Source organism: Sinocyclocheilus anshuiensis, unplaced genomic scaffold (genome assembly GCF_001515605.1).
Source record: "Sinocyclocheilus anshuiensis isolate Anshui unplaced genomic scaffold, SAMN03320099.WGS_v1.1 scaffold1549, whole genome shotgun sequence".
Taxonomy (NCBI): Eukaryota; Metazoa; Chordata; class Actinopteri; order Cypriniformes; family Cyprinidae; genus Sinocyclocheilus; species Sinocyclocheilus anshuiensis.
In genome coordinates, this window is record NW_015538373.1 from 440,212 (window position 1) to 462,290 (window position 22,079).

The following is a 22,079-nucleotide window of genomic DNA, read 5'->3' on the forward strand; positions in this document are numbered from 1 at the left end:
TATATGCATTTGTCTTTTTTTGTACAGCACTTTCAACTTTGGTTGTTTTTTTTAATTTGTATTTTAATTTTTTTTAATTTTGGTATATAAATAAACACTGTATTGTATTTACAGCATCATGTCATTTACAGCCTCATGCCATTCCATCCCAAACCTGTATGACTTTTTTTTTTTTTACTCTACCCTTCAAAAAGGCTCAGCAAGATTATTTATTTATTTAGAAATTAATGCTTCTATTCAGCAAGGACATCTTAAATGTGACAGCAAAATTAGAAAAGATTTCTATTTCAAATAAATACTATTCTTTTGAACTTTTTATTTATCAAAGAATTATAAAAATAAGTAAATAAATAAATATCTTTCCACAAAACTTACTTTGCAAAGCTAAATGTTCAACATTGACAATAACAGTAAGAATCAGCATATTATAATGATTTCTGAAGGATCATGTGACAGAAGACAGGGGAAAAAAAAAATATATATATATCTATGTGTGTGTGTGTGTGTATGTGTGTGTATATACAGCATCATTATCCCTGTCTTCTGTGTCACATGATCTTTCAGAAGAATCTTCAGACTCCTACTGTTAATCATTTTTAAAAAATATCATAAATATTGTCATTTTGTGTTCTCCTTAAATTTTTTGAAAGCTAATGTATAATAGGTAACATATGATCGTTAATATGTGCTAGACTTCCTGTACAATATAACCACAAATGCCTTATTTAATATTTACAAACTTTTCAATTATTCACAAATATTTTCAAACATGAAGCCAATTATGGTGGTCTAGCTAATGTGGAGAATTAAAGTTGACTTTAATGCTTATATATAAGCACCTGAGATTCGGTACAGTCAGAGCCATAGTTTAGCCACAGTACAATTTAACTGTACTTTGATAAAGAAATTATTGTGAATTTATGTCAAGTCTTCTGTTCTGTTACAAAGACCTCCTGATGTCCTCATATTTAACATTCAGATGGAAGCGTTAGTGTTTGTTCGTTGCGTGGATTCTGCTGACACGTGGGATTATTCACATACTCAAACAATGCTGGCACGATGCCTTCGCTTTCTCACTGCCTGTTTTTAAAAGGGTCATGACATGCATATTTTAATTATTTTATTATGTTTTCTGAGGCGCAATTATAATCATATGGTTTGTCAAAAAAAAAATAATTATATCTAATAATTTAGATATAAATGGTAATTTTCTTCTCTGAATTTAGCCTCTGATTTGATTGCTCTGTTGGAAGGGGTGTGTCTGCTATGAGACTTCAATGGAAACTCCCACTGCTATAGCCTAACACAGTCATGTCTACTGACACACAATGATCACAATCATCTCCTTATCGCAATGCAGTTTCTGCAATCTAACGAATACTTTCTTCATAACTAACACTGAAAACACAATGTAAATGAGACTTGTTGAGCAGTGTAAACTGTCACTGATTATAACAGGAGTTTTGGCAAAAATGCAGAAACCAAATCACTGATAGACTTGCGCTGCTACAGCAATTATAAAGAGAACCATTTTTGATCACTTTCTGTATATAAAATAATCACAATATAGAGAACAGGTGGTTTTCACGCTGCTAATAGGAGCAGTGTAAAGTTGATGGTTTAGTCACTGGCTTGATTCACTAATGCAGAAACAGCAGAAAACGTCTCCAGGTTACATATGTAACCATGGTTCCCCGAAGGGAACGAGACGCTGCGTCCGAAGACTCCCATGTGTAATCAGTCCAATGGAAGGGCGAGACGTCATTGGCGGGTGACGTAGCGACCAGGAAGCTATAAAGGCACGTGAGGTGGAACTGGCTTCAGAACCCGCTGCTAAATAATCTACTAAGGGAACCAATCTCTCGAGACTGGCATTTGACTGCTAATTCGGTGCCCTGAAGCGGAGGACCGGCAGGAGACGGCCGAACTAGCTGTTCTGAAGACCCCCGAAGGGGTAGCAAGCCCCTCAGCTCCGCTACGTTCCCGGGTGGAAGAAACTGAGGGGAGCGCTCGCTGGAGACTGCTGCGCCCTGAAGCATCATTGATGGCAGGGTTGGCAGAAAAATCTCCCAAGGGCACTGAGGAGAGACGGACACTGTATACTGCGGTGCACCCCGCTTTTACCCAGTAGAGGCCGCCCCCGAAGGCCCCGAACCTCTCATGTCCGGGCCTTTTGGCCGAGGACTTCCTCTGAAGCACGACCCTCAGGTCGGGCTTCGACTGCGCAGCCCTCGACCCTCTGTTTTTGTTGTTCGCAGTATGAGGAGGAGGAGGTATGCTTTTTTATTTCTTCACCTTCATCTAGCTCCTTAAGCAGGTCGGCTTGGTACACCTGTAACACCGCCATGGTGGGCAGACACGCACCAGCCTGACATGCCGCCATATACCCCTTGCCCACCAGGCTAGATGTTGCACGTAACGGCCTGGAGGGCAATGCCGGAGCCTTTAATGACGATGCCGCACCGGAGGACAGATAGCTCGCGAGCATCTGTTCCACCCGGGGCATCGTCTTATAACCATGATCCCTAACCCCCGCCACATTTGCATAATGAGAGGAAGCGGGATAAATAGGCTTGCTGAATATGGTCTAACCCACGACCTCAACACCTCGGTGTGGAGATCGGGGAAAAACGGTAGGCTCCGGCGCGGAGGTGGCAGTTTACTCCGCAGAAAGCGCTCATCTAATTTGCTTTTCTGCGGTTCAGCTTGTTTCTCGGCCGGCCAATCGATGTTTAATTTAGCTACGGCACGAGTGACCACCTCCAATAACTCCTCATACTGTGCTGTGTGAGGGGGCGAATCCTCATCGGCGCTCTCCACATCAACCTCCTCGGAGGAAGATAGGCGGAGCGTCGAGCCCGTTCCCCGGGGGCGGAAGAAACCGCAGTGCGGGCTTCCGATCCCAGAGAGCGGGCACCGGATCTGGCGGGTGAGGAAGGAGATAGGGGCTCGCCCGTCTCCATTCCCTCTGCCAAATCCAATTGCGAACCCCACGAATGCAGGCGAAGGCTCCCTCCTCAAAGAGAGCCTTCCGGGAGCGAAGCGAGCGCAATGACATTCGCTCACAATGCGGGCAATCGGCCCCCTCGAGAGCCGATGCCGCATGCTTCGCCCCCAAGCAAACAACGCACATACTGTGTGTATCCCCACTCGTAATATAGCGAGGGCAGGGAGGAACACACAGCCTGAAATGCTGCTCACTTTCGCCCTTATGTTTTATTTTCTCTGTGGCCTTGGACATTGTGCTTATAACTTTCTTTTATTACAGACAACACCAAATAAGACTCACAACAGACATATGACTGACACAACACAGAGCGCTTCGCTGAATGACAGAAGCTGAAGCCGGTTCCACCTCACATGGCTTTATAGCTTCCTGGTCGCTACGTCACCCGCCTATGACGTCTCGCCCTTCCATTGGACTGATTACACATGTGATTCAGAGCACGGTCACGCTGGGGGCGTTCCCGTAGTGTCTTCGGATGCAGCTCGAGTTCCTGAAGGGGAACCACGTTCCCTACATACTACACCAATCACAGCTCATGATGCTCATCAAATGCAGTTTCAGATTTTTACATTATGTCTCTCGAGGTTAGTTTATGAAATTCACAAAGTTAGTTTAGTTCTGAGTTAGTTTTGCGTTCTGAAACTTGCAGTACGTTTGTATTGTAGAGTAGCCTCTCATATGTGTAAATATCAAGAACATTTTGATTTGCCATTTCATGAACCCTTTAAATGATGATGAAACACATTCAACTAGGATAATTCTGATTATAAAGGCTCCTTTTCAATTTAATATCGGAACTCTGGTGATTAATAGATGCTTTCATTAGAAAGTTTCTCATGAAAGGCTGCATGGGCAATTTTCTGATTTCAAGGTTCAACGCGTGGGCACAGAGAAAGAGATATTGTTGCTCAGATGAATATTTCCAGATGAATATTTTCCCGGTGTTACACAATTCCGAGGGAAGCAATTCCGCCTATGAGCCTTGAGAAGATTTATCATGTTGCACTACCACAGAGACATATGGACAAGAGTAGAGAGAGAGAGAGAGAGAGAGAGAAATTAGGGCTGATAAACTCTGAACACTATGAAATGACAGCCATTTTGTCCTCTATTAGTTGTGTAGGAGAGAGAGAAAACAAGGAATATTTATAGTAGATGAATACAAGACAGGCTTGGCTAGCTTTTATTAAGTCATGAGCAAAACATATATTTCTGAAGTAGCCTGTGAGAGAGGAGAGCACGGCAGAGAATCGGAGCTGATAACCTTGTGGTTTAATCAAAAGCTGGTTGTGGACAGAGACTGTGCTGAGAGAGAGAACACTCTCTCACAGCCTCAGTGTGTGGAAAGACAAGAGGCTTCTATCAGCCAATTCTCCATCTCGCTCGACATGGAGAGAAGTGTCTGATAATACTCGGCCTGGCTGCGGTCATGGCCAGGACCTGTGAGATACGCGAGCACAGCAGCGCTCAGAACGCTTAAAGACACCTCTTCATCTATTTCAAATTCAGTGATGAATTACTCATCCTCTTAGTGCTCAAACATGTATGATGTGATGTTTAATAAGCACTGAAATTATTCTCCACTGTATGTACACTACCGGTCAAAAGTTTGGAATCATTAAGATTATTTTTAATGTTTTTGAAAGGAGACTCTTTTGCTCACCAAGGGCCCTATTATACACCCCGGCACAATGTGGCGCCAGACGTGACGCAAGTGCTTTTTGCTAGTTTCAGCCTCAGACAGTTGTCATTTTCACGTCTTGCGCCACATTGTTTAAATAGCAAATGCATTTGCACCCATTTGTGCGCCCATGGGCGTGCTGGTCTGAAAACGAGGTGTGTTCAAGCATTGCTGGCGTGTTGCTATTTTGAGGCATCTGAAATAGAATGCGCCATTGACCAACTAAAACCTGGTCTAAATTCAATGGCGCAGTATTTTTTATTTATTTATTTTTGTTATTTAAAGAGCATGTTAGTAATATGCACCTATAGGCGGGTCCACAACACACGTACACTCTGCTTATTACACACACAGGGATGCACAGCAGCACACAAACATGCCAAATATTAAAAATTCAAGGATTGCAATGTAAGAGATTATTACTGTGTAGGCTACATAAATATAAAATGTGTGTTCAGGCGCATTGCTGGCGCGTTGCTATTTTGAGGCAACTGAAATAGACTGTGCCATTGACCAACAAAAACCTGGTCTAAAGTCAATGGCGCAGTAGTTTTTTTGTTATTTAAAGAGTGCGTTAGTATAGGCGGGTCCACAGCGCACGTACACTCTTCTTATTACACACACAGGGACTCACAGCAGCACACAAACATGCCAAATATTAAAAATTAAAGGATCGCAATACAAAAGATTATTATTGTGTAGGCTACATAAATCGCAAATTCCACCGTGTAAATAGCGAATCCGCCATGGCGCAAGCACAACTGGCTCTTAAAGGGAATGGGAGATGAGACTCTGATTGGTTTATTGCACGTTATGCCCAAATACTCATTAAGAGAATAGGGACAACCCTTTTAGACCATGCGCTGGGCACGCCAACCGTTTTTCCCATCGTTAAACTAGCAAAAGTGGATTAGGACACACCCTAAGTGCACCTGCGCCGTGCGCTTTAGACCATGCGCTTAGATCGTTAAAATAGGGCCCCAAGACTGCATTTATTTGATCAAAACTACAGTAAAAACAGTAATATTGTGAAAACATATTACAATTTAAAGTGACAGATTTCTATGTGAATCTATTTGAAAATATAATTTATTCATGTGATTAAAGCTGAATTTTCAGCATCATTACTCCAGTCTTCAGCAGTGTTGGGGGTAAGGCATTACAAGTAACGCGAGTTACGTAATCAGATTACTTTTTTCAAGTAACTAGTATTTTAAAAGTAACTTTCCCCAACACTGGTCTTCAGTGTCACATGATTCCTCAGAAATCATTCTAATATGCTGATTTTTCTGCTCAAGAAACATTTCTGATTATTATCACCCATAGACTGTGGAGATTTCACAACCGGGGGCTCGTCCACCTCATCTTCGTACATCCATTTGTTTGTTTGTCCAAATAAAAAAATAAAAAAACAATTAGAAGTTTGTTTGTCCACTCCTAGCTATTGCAAATATGTCTGTAATATGGCAATTTCAAAATTAGCATTCATTAACAGCTTTGACCTTGTGGGGGTGCGAAAGGTCCCAGGCTCAGATCCCGGACGAACCCCCGAATGTTACAATCAAAGCAATTGGGGGCTCGCCCTAGAAAACAGTTGCGCTGCTTAATATTTTTTTTATGGAAACAGTGATAATTGTCAGCATTCTTTGATAAATAGAAAGTTATAAAGAACAGCATCTATTTTAAACATAAATTGTTTGTGACATTATAAATCTGTTAACTAATAAAAAAAAACCATTAAATTCCAGTTTCAACTCTTCACATCATTCACGTGTGTCAGCTGTTCTTTTTTATTTTTCCTGCAATGTTACTCTCTACTGCACCATTTAATGCGGTGTTTTAAATTTTTTTACTATATGGTGGTATCAATTTGATTGTTCCACAGTCCGCGTCTTATCTAACGCTCAAACATTTGACTTTCATTGGCTAGCTTTCTGTAGGATCACGGCAGCAGGAAATTAATTTAGATCCGGCTTCCTGTTTATGACAGCTCATCAGCACTCGCTGCTCTTTCTCACTCTGGCGCTCATATACCTGACAACCTGGAACTGTCTTGTACCGATTGGCAGCAATAAATAAAGATAGCCTGTGTGTGAGACACGTCAGAGCTGTGTTTACTATGTTTCATCTGAGATAAGACCATTAAAACAGGACCATGTGCTCCAAGGGTCACATTGAAATAAAATATCAGATATTTGTATCAGCTAGAGATCATGATCAGAGATCATGAAATTTTACTGTGATTAATTAACAGCCAATAACCTCTTTTAATATTTTATATGACAGATGATGTTATGTAATGTGAAAGTGTACCGCAATATTCAGTCAACCAAGAAGCCAAGAGAGGCTAGATTTCTGAATAGAAAAATATTGATGACTCACATTTCCAATCAAATGCTCTCTAGAATGAAAAATGTCTGTTCACATACACTTCTGTCCAAAAGTTTGGGGTCTGTTAATTAACTAAGTTATTATTTTTAGAGAAGTCTCTTCTGCTCACTAAGGCTACATTTTATGATCAAAAAGGTAAAACAGTAATATTGTGAAATATTATTACAATTTAAAATAACTGTGTTCTATGTGAATTTATAGTAAAATGTAATTTATTTCTGTGATCAAAGATGAATTTTCAGCATCATTACTCCAGGCTTCAGTGTCACATGATAATTCAGAAATCATTCTAACATGCTGATTTGCTGCTGAATAAACATTTATTATAACTTTTACAAACAGTTGTGCTGCTTCATATTTTTGTGGAAACACATTTTATTTTTTTAGAAGTCTTTGATGAATATAAAGACATTCATTAGGTATTTTATATTGCAATGCAGACATTTATACATTTGTAATCATGACATAAGTGTCTAACTGATGGTGCTTGACCTGAAATGTTCGAGAAGCACCGGTTTAATACTATTAATGCATACTAGCATAGTCTTCTTAAGGACCCTCCAGATTCCATGGATAAGTGTTCACACTGTATGTTCGGAAACATAAAGGATGCCATTTCAATGACGATGTCATAACATGAATACCACACATTTACCTTTCCTCTTTAAGAAGTATCATATACTGCACACACAAGTGCATGCTGTAAATATGTTCAGGGAATCAGAGTACATTCATTTCCTCAAAGCAATTAAATGATCTCTCACAATGCTAATAGGAGGTTTCTATTGTGGTGAAGAATAAAGACTGTGGTTAGATCAGAAACATACTGTTATTAGACAAATTGCTCTGCAAGTATTTTCAACTATTAATGCATGACTGGAATTTAAGTATGTGAATCTACTTTTGCAAATTAAAAGCTGATTTTAAACAGACAAGGTATATACCACAAAACAACAAATAATAACAATGTTAAATAGCAATAGTACCTTTTCAGCACATTCACCATCAATGAAAAGCGCGGGTCAGATTGAGTGTTTAGTGTTCTCAAGCGGGCTGTAAAGGTACTTGGAGTTTGTTTATCTCACAACAATAGGTACATTTTTATTTTCAAACCACAAAGTAAACACTACGTGTGTACAATAAGTGGTGATTAATAATAACTGATTGTGAAAAAAACAAAAAAACAATAGACACTATTAAACATTTTTTTTACTTGTTTAATTACACTAGATATTGTAATTAATAAATAGTGGAAATGGTCACCAACTGCTTGTTTATTTATTTATCATTATGATTATGTATTTTTGTTTTTTTGCAAAATAAATCTCTACTGAACTGTCCTCCTTCCGTGTAAAGGAGTCATGTGATCAATTTGCTTGCTTGAATGAATAAACTAGAAATAGTGCAGAACATTAATATTTATTGAAAATATAAAGTTTAGTCAATTTTTCTTTCCTTTGTTTTAGTTTTAGGTTATATCCTATAAGCCTTCTATTTATTTTGATGTTTAAATTATATGTTCAGTATGCTGTCAGATTTTTGGCCTCAATATGTAATATGCAATAGTTAAATGTTTAAACCAGAGTACGAGGTCTCTTCTAACCTCAGCTACTTTGTCTATTGTTGTGGCGGTTTCTGTTAGATTGTTGTTGTTCGTTGTTCTTATTGCAAATAATACAAGGCACATTTGCAAGCTGAGCATACAGACTATATGCTGTTAGAAAAAACGGGCTTCATGTCTGCAGTGCTCTGCTGAAGCTACTGATTCTGTAGATCCATACAATTTTTGAATGGATTTAGCTGTATATTATTGTGTATATTATGACCATAAAACAGTCTTGCATATGCATGGATTGCCATTCAATCACTCATGTATAACTGCGGCCTACCTTTGTTTATGTGAGCTGTTCAGTCTAGATGTATCACTGGACATTTCAGATTTTCAGATGGTGCACATTAAATATGATTAAATAATGCTGTTATAAAGTAAACTGAATCATTCTTTCTTTTAGTAATATCCTGCATTTCTATATATTTAGATCTATATTTTTTATTTATTTGGAGGTTTAAATTTAGGACTTCTGGACCTCTCTGTATAAAATGCATGGTTAATTGTTTAACCATGCACCGTTAAAAATTACCAGGATTTAACAGCAAGTTCTTACAATAAAATACTTTATACAGATTTCCACACTGAAATCAGTGCAGGCTACATTAATTTTCTTTCACAACAACATACAATAAAATTAATTAGTTATTTTTAAATAAATATATATTTAATATACACATTTTTTATAAATATATTAATATTTATTTAAATATGTATTTAATATATAATGAGGTGGAAGAGGCTCCTCATAAAGGTCGCTCGAGTCAATGGTTCGGAGTGCAATCAAACGTCTATTCAGCGTTTGTGGAGTGAGGGTGTGGAATCAGTGATTCTCCTGATGCCAGATGCTTTTTCCCCATATTTAAGCGTTGAGGATGGCACTGGAGCTCTAGAGTTATTGTTATGTTAATGAGAGAGAGTTCTAATCTCTCCGGCTCCGTACAGAGAACGATTTTGAGCTTAGCATCAGCTGAATGCTCGGTCAAGAGCTGATGCGTTACTCTCTTCATTTTGCACTAGTTGAGTCCTCTTAGAATCTCTATTTCATCTGCTCACTCAGCCATTTACACTAGACTCCAGGCTTGCAAAAATCATGTCTAATCAGAACAGGAGCAGAAATTCTCACTTCACAGGATAGGTGAATTGACAGATGGAGCTGTCTGTGGTTCGTTGCTTCAACTTTGTTGTATTTTCTCGATGTACCATGTATAGATAGTAGAGTATTTTATTGCCATATGTACATTTACTGTACACGGGGATTCTTTTTTGATTTTCACTTTAACTATGCATGCATGAAGACAGCAGATACACTGCAGAACAGACAGGAGAAAAAAGAGCATGAAGCAGAATTGGTTAAATACAGTGTAGAAAAAAAAATCACTCGGATTGTACAAAATTAGATAGCGATTTCTTAAAGTTACATATTGTGTTGTATTGTGTCCTGATTACTGTTTTATTGTTATCATTATTTTTTTTTTCAAATTCAGAAAAGATTGCATCATAATGCTGATGTTTCATATGAAATCATTATTGACCATACTGTAATTAATCTTCTCTCAGAACTTAACTATTTTAAAAAAGCAGTTCACTGTAAATATGCATTACATATAGTGGCATTATGCTGCATATAGTGCTTAAGTGATGTCTATAGTATTTTAATAGCCATTACGAGAGGAGGGGTTCTAATATTATTGCAGTAGTTAAATACAACAGTTTCTGTGTGCTGTTAAGAAACACTAATACACTGGCTAAAAGCAAATTAACTGCAGACTAATAAGCTCAAGTTTTCAGCCAAAGGGAACAATAATCACAATAATGGTGACTTCCAATGGTGATTTTTTTTTTATCCCACAATGCAGTGTGATTATATTTTTTGTTTATATATTTATTGTAAGTTGTTGTTTTCTGAATAAAAATTGATCTGGCCTGGTCATTGCATGATTAAAAGAGCATGAAGACATCTGTATTGATTTTAACTCCTGGGGAGAAATAGTGCAACCACTGGATGAAGACAATATAACTATCGTCTACATTTTATCATGGTGCATTTTTCCTGGAAATCAAACCAATGCTTTTGTTGACCTTGTAAGCATTATGGAACAAAGAGGGCTGCAGATGGCACTTGGGAGAGAGCCTCAGATTCTGGTAAGGTCTCTGTCCTGCTCTCATCAAAACTACTGAAACTGACTGCTGGCCGTCCTCACAGTGTATGCAATCAAACCTCTGCAGCTCATCCAGAACACTGAGAGATATTCAGCCTGCTCGAGTCCTCCCACAGTCACACTTCTGATAGACTCTCTAGTCCTGCCAGGATCGATTTTAAATTTCACGGCAGACCTTGTCACCCCATAACCTCTCTAGCGAGGATGAGCACTTTGCCATTCATATGAGAAACACGGCAGCCTGCTAAAATACTGCTCAAGGTATTTAACCAACTTTAACACTGGTAACAAAATATCTAACCTGTCAAAGGTTTGAAAATATTTGGAATATAAGTTGGGAATAATGTTTTCAAAAGGAGTCTCTTCTGCTCACCAAGGCTGCATTTATTTGATCAAACTTCAAGTAAAAACAGGAATATTGTGAAATATCATTACAATTTAAAATAACTGTTTTCTGTGTGAATATATTGTAAAAATATAATTTATTTCTGTGATGCGATGCTGAATTTTCAGCATCATTACTCCAGTCCATGATCCTTCAGAAATCATTCTAGTATGCTGATTTGCTGCTCAAGAAACATTTCTGATTATTATCAATAATATATTTTATATAATAATAATAATAATAATAATATATAAACCATTCTAAGGTTTGGGGTAAAAATAATGAAATAAATCAATCAATCAATAACATAAAAAAGTAGGAAATTAATACTTTAATTCATCAAGGATGCATTAAAAGGTCAAAACTGAAAGAAATGGCACTCATATTGTTACAAAACATTTATATTTCAAATAAATACAGAGTTCTGGCATGAAACTCTAGATGGCGCAGTCCGATAGGTCTAGCTCAATCTGTTCTGGCGACATCATTGTCACATGGCAGCTGATTGGTTCTCTCCTGTATCGGTAGCCAATGAGCTCGCTGCTCAATAAATAATAATAATATATAAACCATTCTAAGGTTTGGGGTAAAAATAATGAAATAAATCAATCAATCAATAACATAAAAAAGTAGGAAATTAATACTTTAATTCATCAAGGATGCATTAAAAGGTCAAAACTGAAAGAAATGGCACTCATATTGTTACAAAACATTTATATTTCAAATAAATACAGAGTTCTGGCATGAAACTCTAGATGGCGCAGTCCGATAGGTCTAGCTCAATCTGTTCTGGCGACATCATTGTCACATGGCAGCTGATTGGTTCTCTCCTGTATCGGTAGCCAATGAGCTTACTGCTCAATATTCAAATACCTGGCTTTTGTTTTCTGTAGCAGTATTGCAGCGCACTTCAGAAACCCTCCACCTTCCCCAGCTCCACCTGTATAGATCTGCAATTGGGTGATTCATGTATGCTATATGGGGGTTATTCATATGTGTTATATGTGCAGCAGCAGAATTTCTTACATGCTTACCGCAGCATGTTGTGGATGTATTGGCAGTAGCCAATTAACATTGTCATGTACATTACCATGCCAATCCCTCCAAGAGTTGTCATGACAGAAATGCTGTTCTTTTGAACTTTCTATTTATCAGCATGAATGAGTTTACTCCATCTGAAACTTAACAAATCCAGCAATTACTCTTTACTTAGAATACATATTTTGGTTCTTTAGAGATATAATGTTCCATCAAGTCTGGTTTATCAATTACCAAAGAAGCATGTACATTTTTTATTATCAAAGTGATCAAATGTTGTGTTGCATAAACGAGTACACCCTCCTGAAAGTTACTAAATAAAACAAAATTAAACAAATTTGAGGCAATTTAAATCAACAGATAAGCTTGTTGAACCAAACGAGTTAAAGTGGAGTAATTTCTTGACCATTGAAAGTGTTACATAGCCTACTGAATCATTCTCAGACTTAATGCTGACAACAATGAGACCACTTGGAAGGGACTCATCTAAAGAGATTTATTGTCCTCACAAAGAGGACAGTGGTCCAAGAAAAAACAAAAAAATACATGGTTTTAAGTGTGAAAATAAAACACAAGTAACACAGAAATTAAAAAAAACAACAGACTTGAAATAATCAGGCCTTCACTTTAAGCTTTCATTTTGTGAGTTTTTTTTTTTTTTAGGAGAAAAAAAAAAGCCAAATAAGTGTCTCAGAGTCAACAAAAGCTATGAAAAGAGTGACAGATTCATCTCACAGAGTAAGATGCAATGTAGAGAAGTGAAATGCATGGTTGTTGTCCACAGCTGAAACACCTACCGTAGCCAAAACACAATCAACTCATTTAACCTTTACCAAAGCCCATATTTACAAAATATAGACTTCTGGGAATCCATACTTAATTATTTTCAATCTAAAAACATCTAAAATGCTATGTTGTTGTTAGAGGAGGAGCACAGTGAGAAGTGCCTGGTTCCCACAGTGAAGTTCAGTAGGGATGTATGAGTGCTGAAGGTGTGGGGGATTTGTACTGTATCAATGGTTATGTTTACATCCACCTAGTTTTAAGCAACTTTTGGGATATTGCATAAAAAATGCTGAATGGAAACGGCAAGATACACACATATTCTAAAAATGCACATTAAAAACTTTACGCACTCAATTGAGTCGGATCTTTTTCCTTTTTTTTTTTTTTAATCCAATACTAGGACATGCAAATAATATGATGGAAACACACTTACAAAATAAATTAAATAAATAAATAAATTCCTCAGTTTGCATCAAAACAACAACAACAACAAAAAAACATGTGACTTTGCCTCAACAGATGGCAAAGTTCTCAACAGAAGTCCATCATCAAAATGATTTTGTATAATCACCTCCCAGAACTGTCGCACACGATCACTTCCCAAACATCAGGCAACCAAATGCAAGAATACTGCATTTCCTCTGTGTCGCTCTGAGGCACAAGTCATTTATTATGTAGGAAAAAAGAGCCACAGGCTTCCCTGGTTACAGCAACTTTCATTTTTTATTATTGATATTTTGCAACAGTTTCCCAGGAAGTGAGAACTTTTTTTCTTTTTTCTTTATTGAACACATGGGATGGAAACGGTGCTTTTTTCGCAAATGTTTTATGCCATATTCTAAGTCTGTGCTTAAGTTAGATTCCATATAATGTGTGATATAATGCAAGAACCTGAAACAGAAGATGCCTCCCTCTCCTCATTCTCTGTTAGGACATATTAATTGCTAGAATATTACAGCTTTACTGAATTGAATCAAGGGTGCACTCACAGTTCATTTAAACACAATTGGCTAATGTATTTATTTTACAGATATTAAATACACATTTTCTGTATTTTCATTAAGCATGTTTAATGAATTAAAAAATGTTCATCTTTCCATGAACTGTACAAGTGATTAAGAAAGAAAAGTACAGTACAGACAAATAATAAATAAATAAATAAATAAAAAGTAAGGAAAAGTAACATGAAATAAATGTGATTATATAAAATAGATAGATGGATAGACAGACAGACAGACAGACAGACACACACACACACACACACATGCACGCACACACACAGAACTGGTCCCCAAACTAAAGTGTGATGCAATAAATACAAATAAACGTTTGTCCGTTGTTTGTGGCTATCTGTGTCTTGCGATAACATAGTTTAACTGTATTTCACCTTGGTAATAACATTATTCATTTTTTCGTTCTGTCTTTCTCATTACCCCACACACACCGTCACTTAGCTTATGCAGCACTTTTTTCAGACTGCCGTTCCTCTTGGTTTCCAGATTCACCTTCACATTTATGAATCTAATCTGCGGTGTTTATTGAGGCGGCTTTATGCATCACCATTGACTGTGCATTAGTGATCTCATGTGACGTTATGTGCTAAAAGCAAAAGGGATATAATCCAGTACAGGTTCATACTCCTATAGAACCATTCTTTTTTTGTGTCCTCCTTTAAGGGCAGTTAAAAGAGAATAAGAAGCGGTAGATAATGCATCTAAATGTCAGGTCACACAACAGCGGCTTCGAGTTTGGAGCTTTCATAGAGGAGCTCTATTATTCACTGTGTTTAAAAATAAACACAGACCTACAAGATTAAGTAGAACTACATTTAAAGACATTTATAATGGCTGAGGCCAAACAATGTAAGGAGTACTGTGGGTTGAACAACACAGACATCATCTGCTGCATGCTGTGTATTACCACAGACAGTAATTTAATTTCAGTGTATATAAACAAATGGGAAACATATTTACAGGAAATAAACTCACAATGGAAGAGCAGCATGCATACACACTTAAAACATGGCATTTTCAACTACAATTCTGTTATGAACATATAACTGTAACACTCACAAATTTCACATAGAATCATTCTTAACACTCCTAAAAAGTGAACTCTGTCACTGTCATTTCCCTTGTGGAATATAAGTGCAATTAATTGTATTGAAAGTGCACTTTTCAAATTTTAAAAGTACATTTTTAAAAACAGTATTTGCAGATAATATTAATGAAGTAAAAGGTCATGTCAGTGCACTTAAACACTTTCATGTTTCTTAACGCATAATATTAAATAATATCAAATTAAATGTTTTATTTTAAAGTATATTTTAAATCATTTTGTTTTAATAAACTTTTAAAAGATCTTTAAAAAGAGATACACTTATTTTGATGTGTTGACTAACATACTAAAGCACGTGTAAAGTACTTTATTATAATTTTAACTGTAGTGTGTTATTGGATTATTATATTTAAAGTTAATATATTTTAAATATATTGAATTGAAACTTAATTATTACAAAGCTGTTAATTATTATTATGTTCCCAGCTGGTGGGAACGACTTGCCTGCCTCAATTCGAGCAGCCATAAAAAAATAAATAAATAAATAAAAATCTAAAGATACATATTTTTCATCAGCACCTGACCAATTAATAGCACTTACCTATTGTATTCGTTCTAATTTATATTAAAAAAAATAATGTGTACTGTGTACTTTCTATGTGTGCTAGACTGACTGAGACTTGTCACATCACTTGTATACTGTTGCTCTCGTGTTGTTCTGATTGCTTCTATTGTTCTCCTCATTTGAAGTTGCTTTGGATAAAAGTGCCTTCTAAATGATTAAATATAAATGCAAATATATTTAAATATTCAATTTAGTAATATTATGTATTATTATTAATTATTAAAGTATATTTTAGTTTATCATAAATGGTTGTCAGTACATTCAGCAGTACACTTTAATCATATTTCAAACACAACAGAAGTAATTGTTAACTTACAATATATATATGTACTTAAGTCCTACTTAAGTGGGTAAAAAAAAACACTCTAAAGATCAACTAGTTGCATTCAACATACATTTACACTTTGCAATTATGGTTAAACCAAACTGTTGACAGTAGCCATTGACTTCCACTGTATTTTTTCTTTATTCCACCCCCCAGTTTCACTTTCATTTGTGGGTGAACTATCCCTTTAAGAATAACTCTTATAAAGTATGTTGTTTATTTATCCTTCATTATGTCATAATCAAATGTCTGTATTTAACCCCGTACATTAGTCTAAAGAGCACCATGTTTTACTGGGTCCTGACCATATTGCAAAAGAGCAGCTACAAAGACAGATTCTAGACAATAACTGTAAATGTCAAGCGTGATGCTCATAAACCTCGGGCCGGAGACATCACAGCGGGCTCGTGTTATTCCCACGATCCCCAGGCATCGGCACGCTTATCACACTGACGCCCTGCAAACTGACTCAACCTGACTGAGACCTTGAACCACAGATTACCACAGAAGGTCACAAGCAAATAAATGTGTTTCCCCATAAGTGTGGGAATCAGGCCTCGGTACTGTATCTATGTGTATGTGCGTGCGTGCGTGTGTGTGTGTGTGTGAAGGTTTATCCTCCATTGTGGGGTCATTTCATCATATAAAGGATAGTAAAACCTGAAATTTTTGACACTGTGGAGACTAAATTATGTTTGTCTGAAAATTAAAAAATGCAGGGTTAGGTTTAGGGTAATGGATAGAAAATACTGTTTGGTCGGTAAAAAAACAATGGAAGTCTATGGCAAGTCCCCACAAAGATAGCCGTACAAACATGTGTGTGTGTGTGTGTGTGTGTGTGTGTGTGTGTTCCCTCACCAGTGTCCTGGTCACAGAGCTGTTCGCAGGGATCAGTCGTTCTCTGGCCGCAGTAGTCTCTCACCCACTGGGTGGAGGTGTTGGTCTGGTAGTACAGGGTCAGTTTGGCTGGATTTAACCAGTTGGAGACATCCAGAAAACTGCCCATGCTCACCACGAAACTGCTTCCTATAGCAAAAATACAGAAAAACAAAGATTTATCTTGTAAGCTTCAAGGACAGCACACAACATTTTTATTGTATCCTACACTGAAAAATAATTAGTACAGAGTTTGCTTATAATAATTCAATACTATTAAATAATAGTAACGCTTTAGTTTAGGGACCAGTTTTCACTATTATCTAGTTGCTTATTAGCATGCACATTACTAGAACACTAGCTGTTTATTAGTACTTATAAAGCACATTTTAATGCCTTATTCTGCATGAGCAATATTTTAGATCCCATATCTAAACTTAACAACTACCTAACTAAATATTAATAAGCAGCAAATTAGTTTACAAATGAGTTTACGGAGGCAAAAGTCATAGTTAATAGTTAGTTAATAGTGAGTGTCTTTTGAAAACACTCAGCTGTCACACTGCTGTCATTTTTTAAATTTGTGGTGCTCCCATTGAAAACAGTGGTGGAAACACATCCTAAGACCAGAAGGTCAGAATATCTTGAAACATCTAAAGATCTCTGGGCCTCTTTTGCAGTGGCTAAGATCAGTGTTTGAGAGTCCATCAAACAAACACTGAACAAGCATCATGAGCCATTCAGTATCTGTCAAAGTCCAGATCTCTCCCCAAAGCAGAATTAAACAGTGTTTCTAAATAAGTTCCCCCCCTTTTCTGTGTCCATCATCTCTCAGGATGACGTGTTCTGCTGATGTGTGAATTTAGTCCTTCCCAAAGATAAGGGCGACTTAATTAAATTGCTGTGCTGCTTCATAGTCCTCTCTGCCATCTTAAACCCAAGAGCAGAGGCTGAGCGGGACGTGTGGACGCCTGCCAGACTGACACCCACTCAGGGACGCCCAGGAGTGGCGCAGAGACACAGGGATTTAACACAGCATGGCAGCTTTTGTTCCTGAACTTCACGACACACCAGTATGACGAGATGCAGCCAGAACAACGTTTCTCCTGGAGAAAGAAGAACATCTCGGTTACGTATGTAACCCTCGTTCCCTGAAGGAGGGAATGGAGACGTCACGTCGGTGACCGACGAATTGGGATCTCGCTTAGAGAGACCAATCCACTTTGAGTGTAAACTAAACAAGCCAATGCACATTGGCATGCGATGATTGCATCCAGCTGCCGCTGATCACAGCGCGAGCATAAAAAGGCAGCCGGTGCAACGCATACCAGGTTTTTGCTGAGGAGCCGAGCCAGTGACCCGGCCGCTCAGCGGTGGTACAGCAGCCGTGGCGACGGGACATGACGTCTTCGTTCCCTCCTTCAGGGCAGCATCCATGGCGCTTTGTTAGGGACACCTTCCAGTGTCCTGTGCGAGCCTCCTGTGCCCCTTTTTGGTGTAGGCCGGGGCTCGCATCAAGAAGACCAGTCACTGTTGTCGTAGCACTACCCACTCAGTAAGATTGGATAACATTGGGAAAACGTACACATACCAGTTGGAACAGGAACGTTGCGGAAGCCCCATCCTTCCCAAACGAGGTTTCGGGAAGCACTTACACATATTAACAACCGTTTAGGTGCATATGGAAGAATAGAGGTGATTATAACCCTCTAGGAAATGGCAGAAGTCTGCTGGGGAAACACGGGCTCTGAGGCAATACCGTGGACTTTACACATATGGGATCCACTTAGGTCTCTACATATGGAACCCAGCCCTCTACCGGTTCTCATGGATTTATCGAGTGAGGGCCTGGCGCCAGACGTTTCGCCACGTCTGGCTGCCGAGGGGATGGAGGAGCTCGACAGGGTCTACAGTACGGACACTCTGGAGCAGTTTTAGCAAGCCGACACTAAACCGGGGCCTCTCAGTGCCTCTACCTGTTTGAGGTGAGAACACAGGAGGATACCGGCTCCACACGAAGGCTATAGAATCTAGCGAACGTGTTGGGGGTCGCCCAGCCCGCAGCTCTACAAATATCTGTCAGCGAGGCGCCACGAGCTAGCGTCCAGGAGGATGCAACACTTCTAGTAGAGTGAGCTCGCAACCTAAGCGTGCAGGGCACACCCTGTGCCTGATAAGCCAGGGTGATGGCATCCACTAAACAGTGGGCCAGCCTCTGCTTAGAGACGGCCTTCCCCTTCTGCCGGCCTCCGTAACAGACAAAGAGCTGATCTGAAGTCTTAAAGCTTTGTGTCCGGTCTATGTACCATCTCAAAGCTTGGACGGGACAAAGCAAAGCTAGGGCTGGGTCTGCCTCCTCCGAGGGCAGCGCTTGGAGGTTCACCACCTGATCCCTGAAGGGCCTTTTGATGGAGGCCAGTGCTAGCAGGAGCAGAGTTTTCTTTGATAGAAACTTCAGCTCAACTGACTACAAAGGCCCAAATGGGCCCTGCTGTAGTGCTTTGATCACTAGAGACAGGTCCCAAGAGGGTATAGAGGGGGGCCGGGGAGGATTCAACCTTCTCGCCCCCCCCAAAGGAACCTGATGACTAGGTCATGCTTCCCTATCGATTTCCCTTCCATGGGGTCATGGTTAGCAGCAATCACAGCGACATAGACTTTAAGGGTGGAGGTAGACAGCCTTTGCTCCAACCCTTGCTGCAAAAAGGAAAGCACGACCCTGATCGGGCATCTCCGGGGGTCTTCTCGGTGAGAATAACACCACTCGACGAGCAGGTTCCATTTCAAGGCGTAAGCGTGTCTCGTAGAAAGTGCTCTTGCCGAAGTGGTGTCAACTACCTCCTGGGGTAGGTCACCTAGAAACTCTGCGTCCCATCCAGGGACCAGACATGAAGTTTCCAGTGGTCTGGATGCGGGTGCCACAGGGTGCCCCGCCTCTGAGTCAGTAGATCCTTCCTCAGAGGAATCTGCCAGGGAGGGGCTGTCATGAGGAGCATTAGTTCCGGGAACCAGGTCAGAGTGCGCCAACACGGCGCCAAAAGCAGGACCTGCTCCTCATCCTCCCTGACCTTGCATAGCGTCTGTGCGAGAAGGCTCACTGGGGAATTTGTATTTATAATTTTTTTTTTTACCATCTGGGGATGGAGTCTCCACTCTCCGGGGAGCACAGCTCGTGACAGCTCGTTGGCTGCACGGCTGTGCAGGCCCTGAATGTAAATGGCACGAAGCGACCTCAGATACTTCTGACTCCAAAGGAGGTGGTGGCGGGCGAGTTGCGACATGTGACGGGAGCATAGACCACCTTGTTGGTTGATGTACGCAATGGTCGCCGTGTTGTCTGTGCGGACCAGCACGTGCTTGCCTCGTAAGCGTCCTCTGAGACGTTCAAGGAAAGAAGAACTGCTAACAACTCTAGGCGGTTGATGTGCCAGTGCAGTTGGGGGCTCATCCAAACCCCCGACACTGCGTGCCCATTGTACGTGGCCCCCCAGCCAGTGGTGGAGGCATCTGTGTAAACCACAGCATGCCTGGAGACCTGTTCCAGGGGCACTCCTGTTGAAAAAATAACTAGATTGAGGCAGAGGCAACGGAGCTCCGCCCCTTTTGAGGTAACGGAGCTTGGCCCGCAACTCCGAGATGGTCATCTTCCCACAATGAGAACATTACTCATCCACGAACGCCACCTCAGCGTGCTTAATGCCCAGACACGTGAGGCAGTGATCGTGACCATCATCCGACACCAGGTAATGACCACATCCAGAAATGCACGGGTGATACGTTGTCTGTAGCAAGACGCAAAGTCGTCTTTACAAAGACGCAAGGTCGAGTTTACCAGATGCAACGTCGTCTTTACAAAGACGCATCGTCGAGTTTACCAGACACAACGTCGTCTTTAAAAAGATGCACTCGTGAATGCTCTTTTAGGGAAAAAGATATTTTAGCGTGCTGAAGCGCACAGGGGAGATGGCCGCCTGCAACACAAACAGGGTGTAGTGCAACCCACTCGACACGGAAAACCACCACCGCTGAAGTGCCGTAACGCCAACACGAAGAGCTCTCAAAGAGCACGCTGACCTCGTTCAGTCTTCTTCTCTCAGTAGAGTAGTCAGGAGCAGAATGATGTGATCGCTTGGCTCTGAAGCGAAAAGCTGAATATGCGCTGCATCTGCTGCCTACTTATACTCACGCTGTGATCAGCGGCAGCTGGATGCAATATCAGGAGCAGAACGATGTGATCACTCGGCTCTGAAGCGAAAAGCTGGTATGCGTTTCACTGGCTGCCTTTTTATGCTCACACTGTGATCCGTGGCAGCTGGATGCAATCATCGCATGCCAATGTGCATTGGCTCGTTTAGTTTACACTCAAAGTGGATTGGTCTCTCCAAACGAGATCCCAATTCGTCGGTCATCGACGTGACATAGAGAGTGACCGACTGAAAGAGAACTGTCTAGCTAGCGGTCAACAAATATCTGGGAAAAAAAAAAAAACCACAACTATATAAGATAGAATATTGTTTTGTTGGCTACATAAAATTATAGAGAGAATTTTATTATATTTTTTTTTTCATATGCTTTAGCTACAATGGGTCTTTGTTTTTGGTTCTTAATATTGTGTCTATATTAGGATATAATCATAGACTCGGTAGGGACAGGGCTTAAACAGGAAGTGTGTCCACAAGTGTGCACTCAAAATTTACCATGCATTACACTTCTATGTAAAACCTGATTGCATTTTATGTCCTTTAGAAATCCACATAAACAGGAAGGCTATAGCATAAGCTAAATATACAGCTAAGAGCAGTGGACCATGTCTAAAATGAGCTTGACAAATGGGTGGGTGTTTTAGAGAAACTGTGTGTGTGTGTAAGTCCACATTTAAGAAGAAAAAAAAAAATAGATGACCTTCGGAATACCCCCTGAGAAAAAATCCGCCACTGAATGTCAGCGAACAGTTTAATTAGGAACCTGATGCTGGTGACTGTGACCTCTTCAAATTTCAGACTATAGAATATTGTTTTGTTGGCTACATAAAATTATGTGAATATCAAATAATTTAGCTATTAAATTTCCATATTCAATTTCAACATGATTTTTGAAAAAAAAAGACTTATCTGTTTTTGCAAATAAACTCTTCAT

At 39.5% G+C, this 22,079-nt stretch overlaps 1 protein-coding gene across 1 annotated transcript in view; it reads right to left on the bottom strand.

Annotated features, from left to right (window-relative positions):
• LOC107683760 (astrotactin-2-like) overlaps positions 1–22,079 on the bottom strand; it is a 496,105-nt gene that overhangs the window by 216,331 nt on the left and 257,695 nt on the right. Inside the window, 1 exon segment of the mRNA XM_016479817.1 lies at positions 16,926–17,093. Within this exon segment, the coding sequence (XP_016335303.1) occupies positions 16,926–17,093 (168 nt within the window).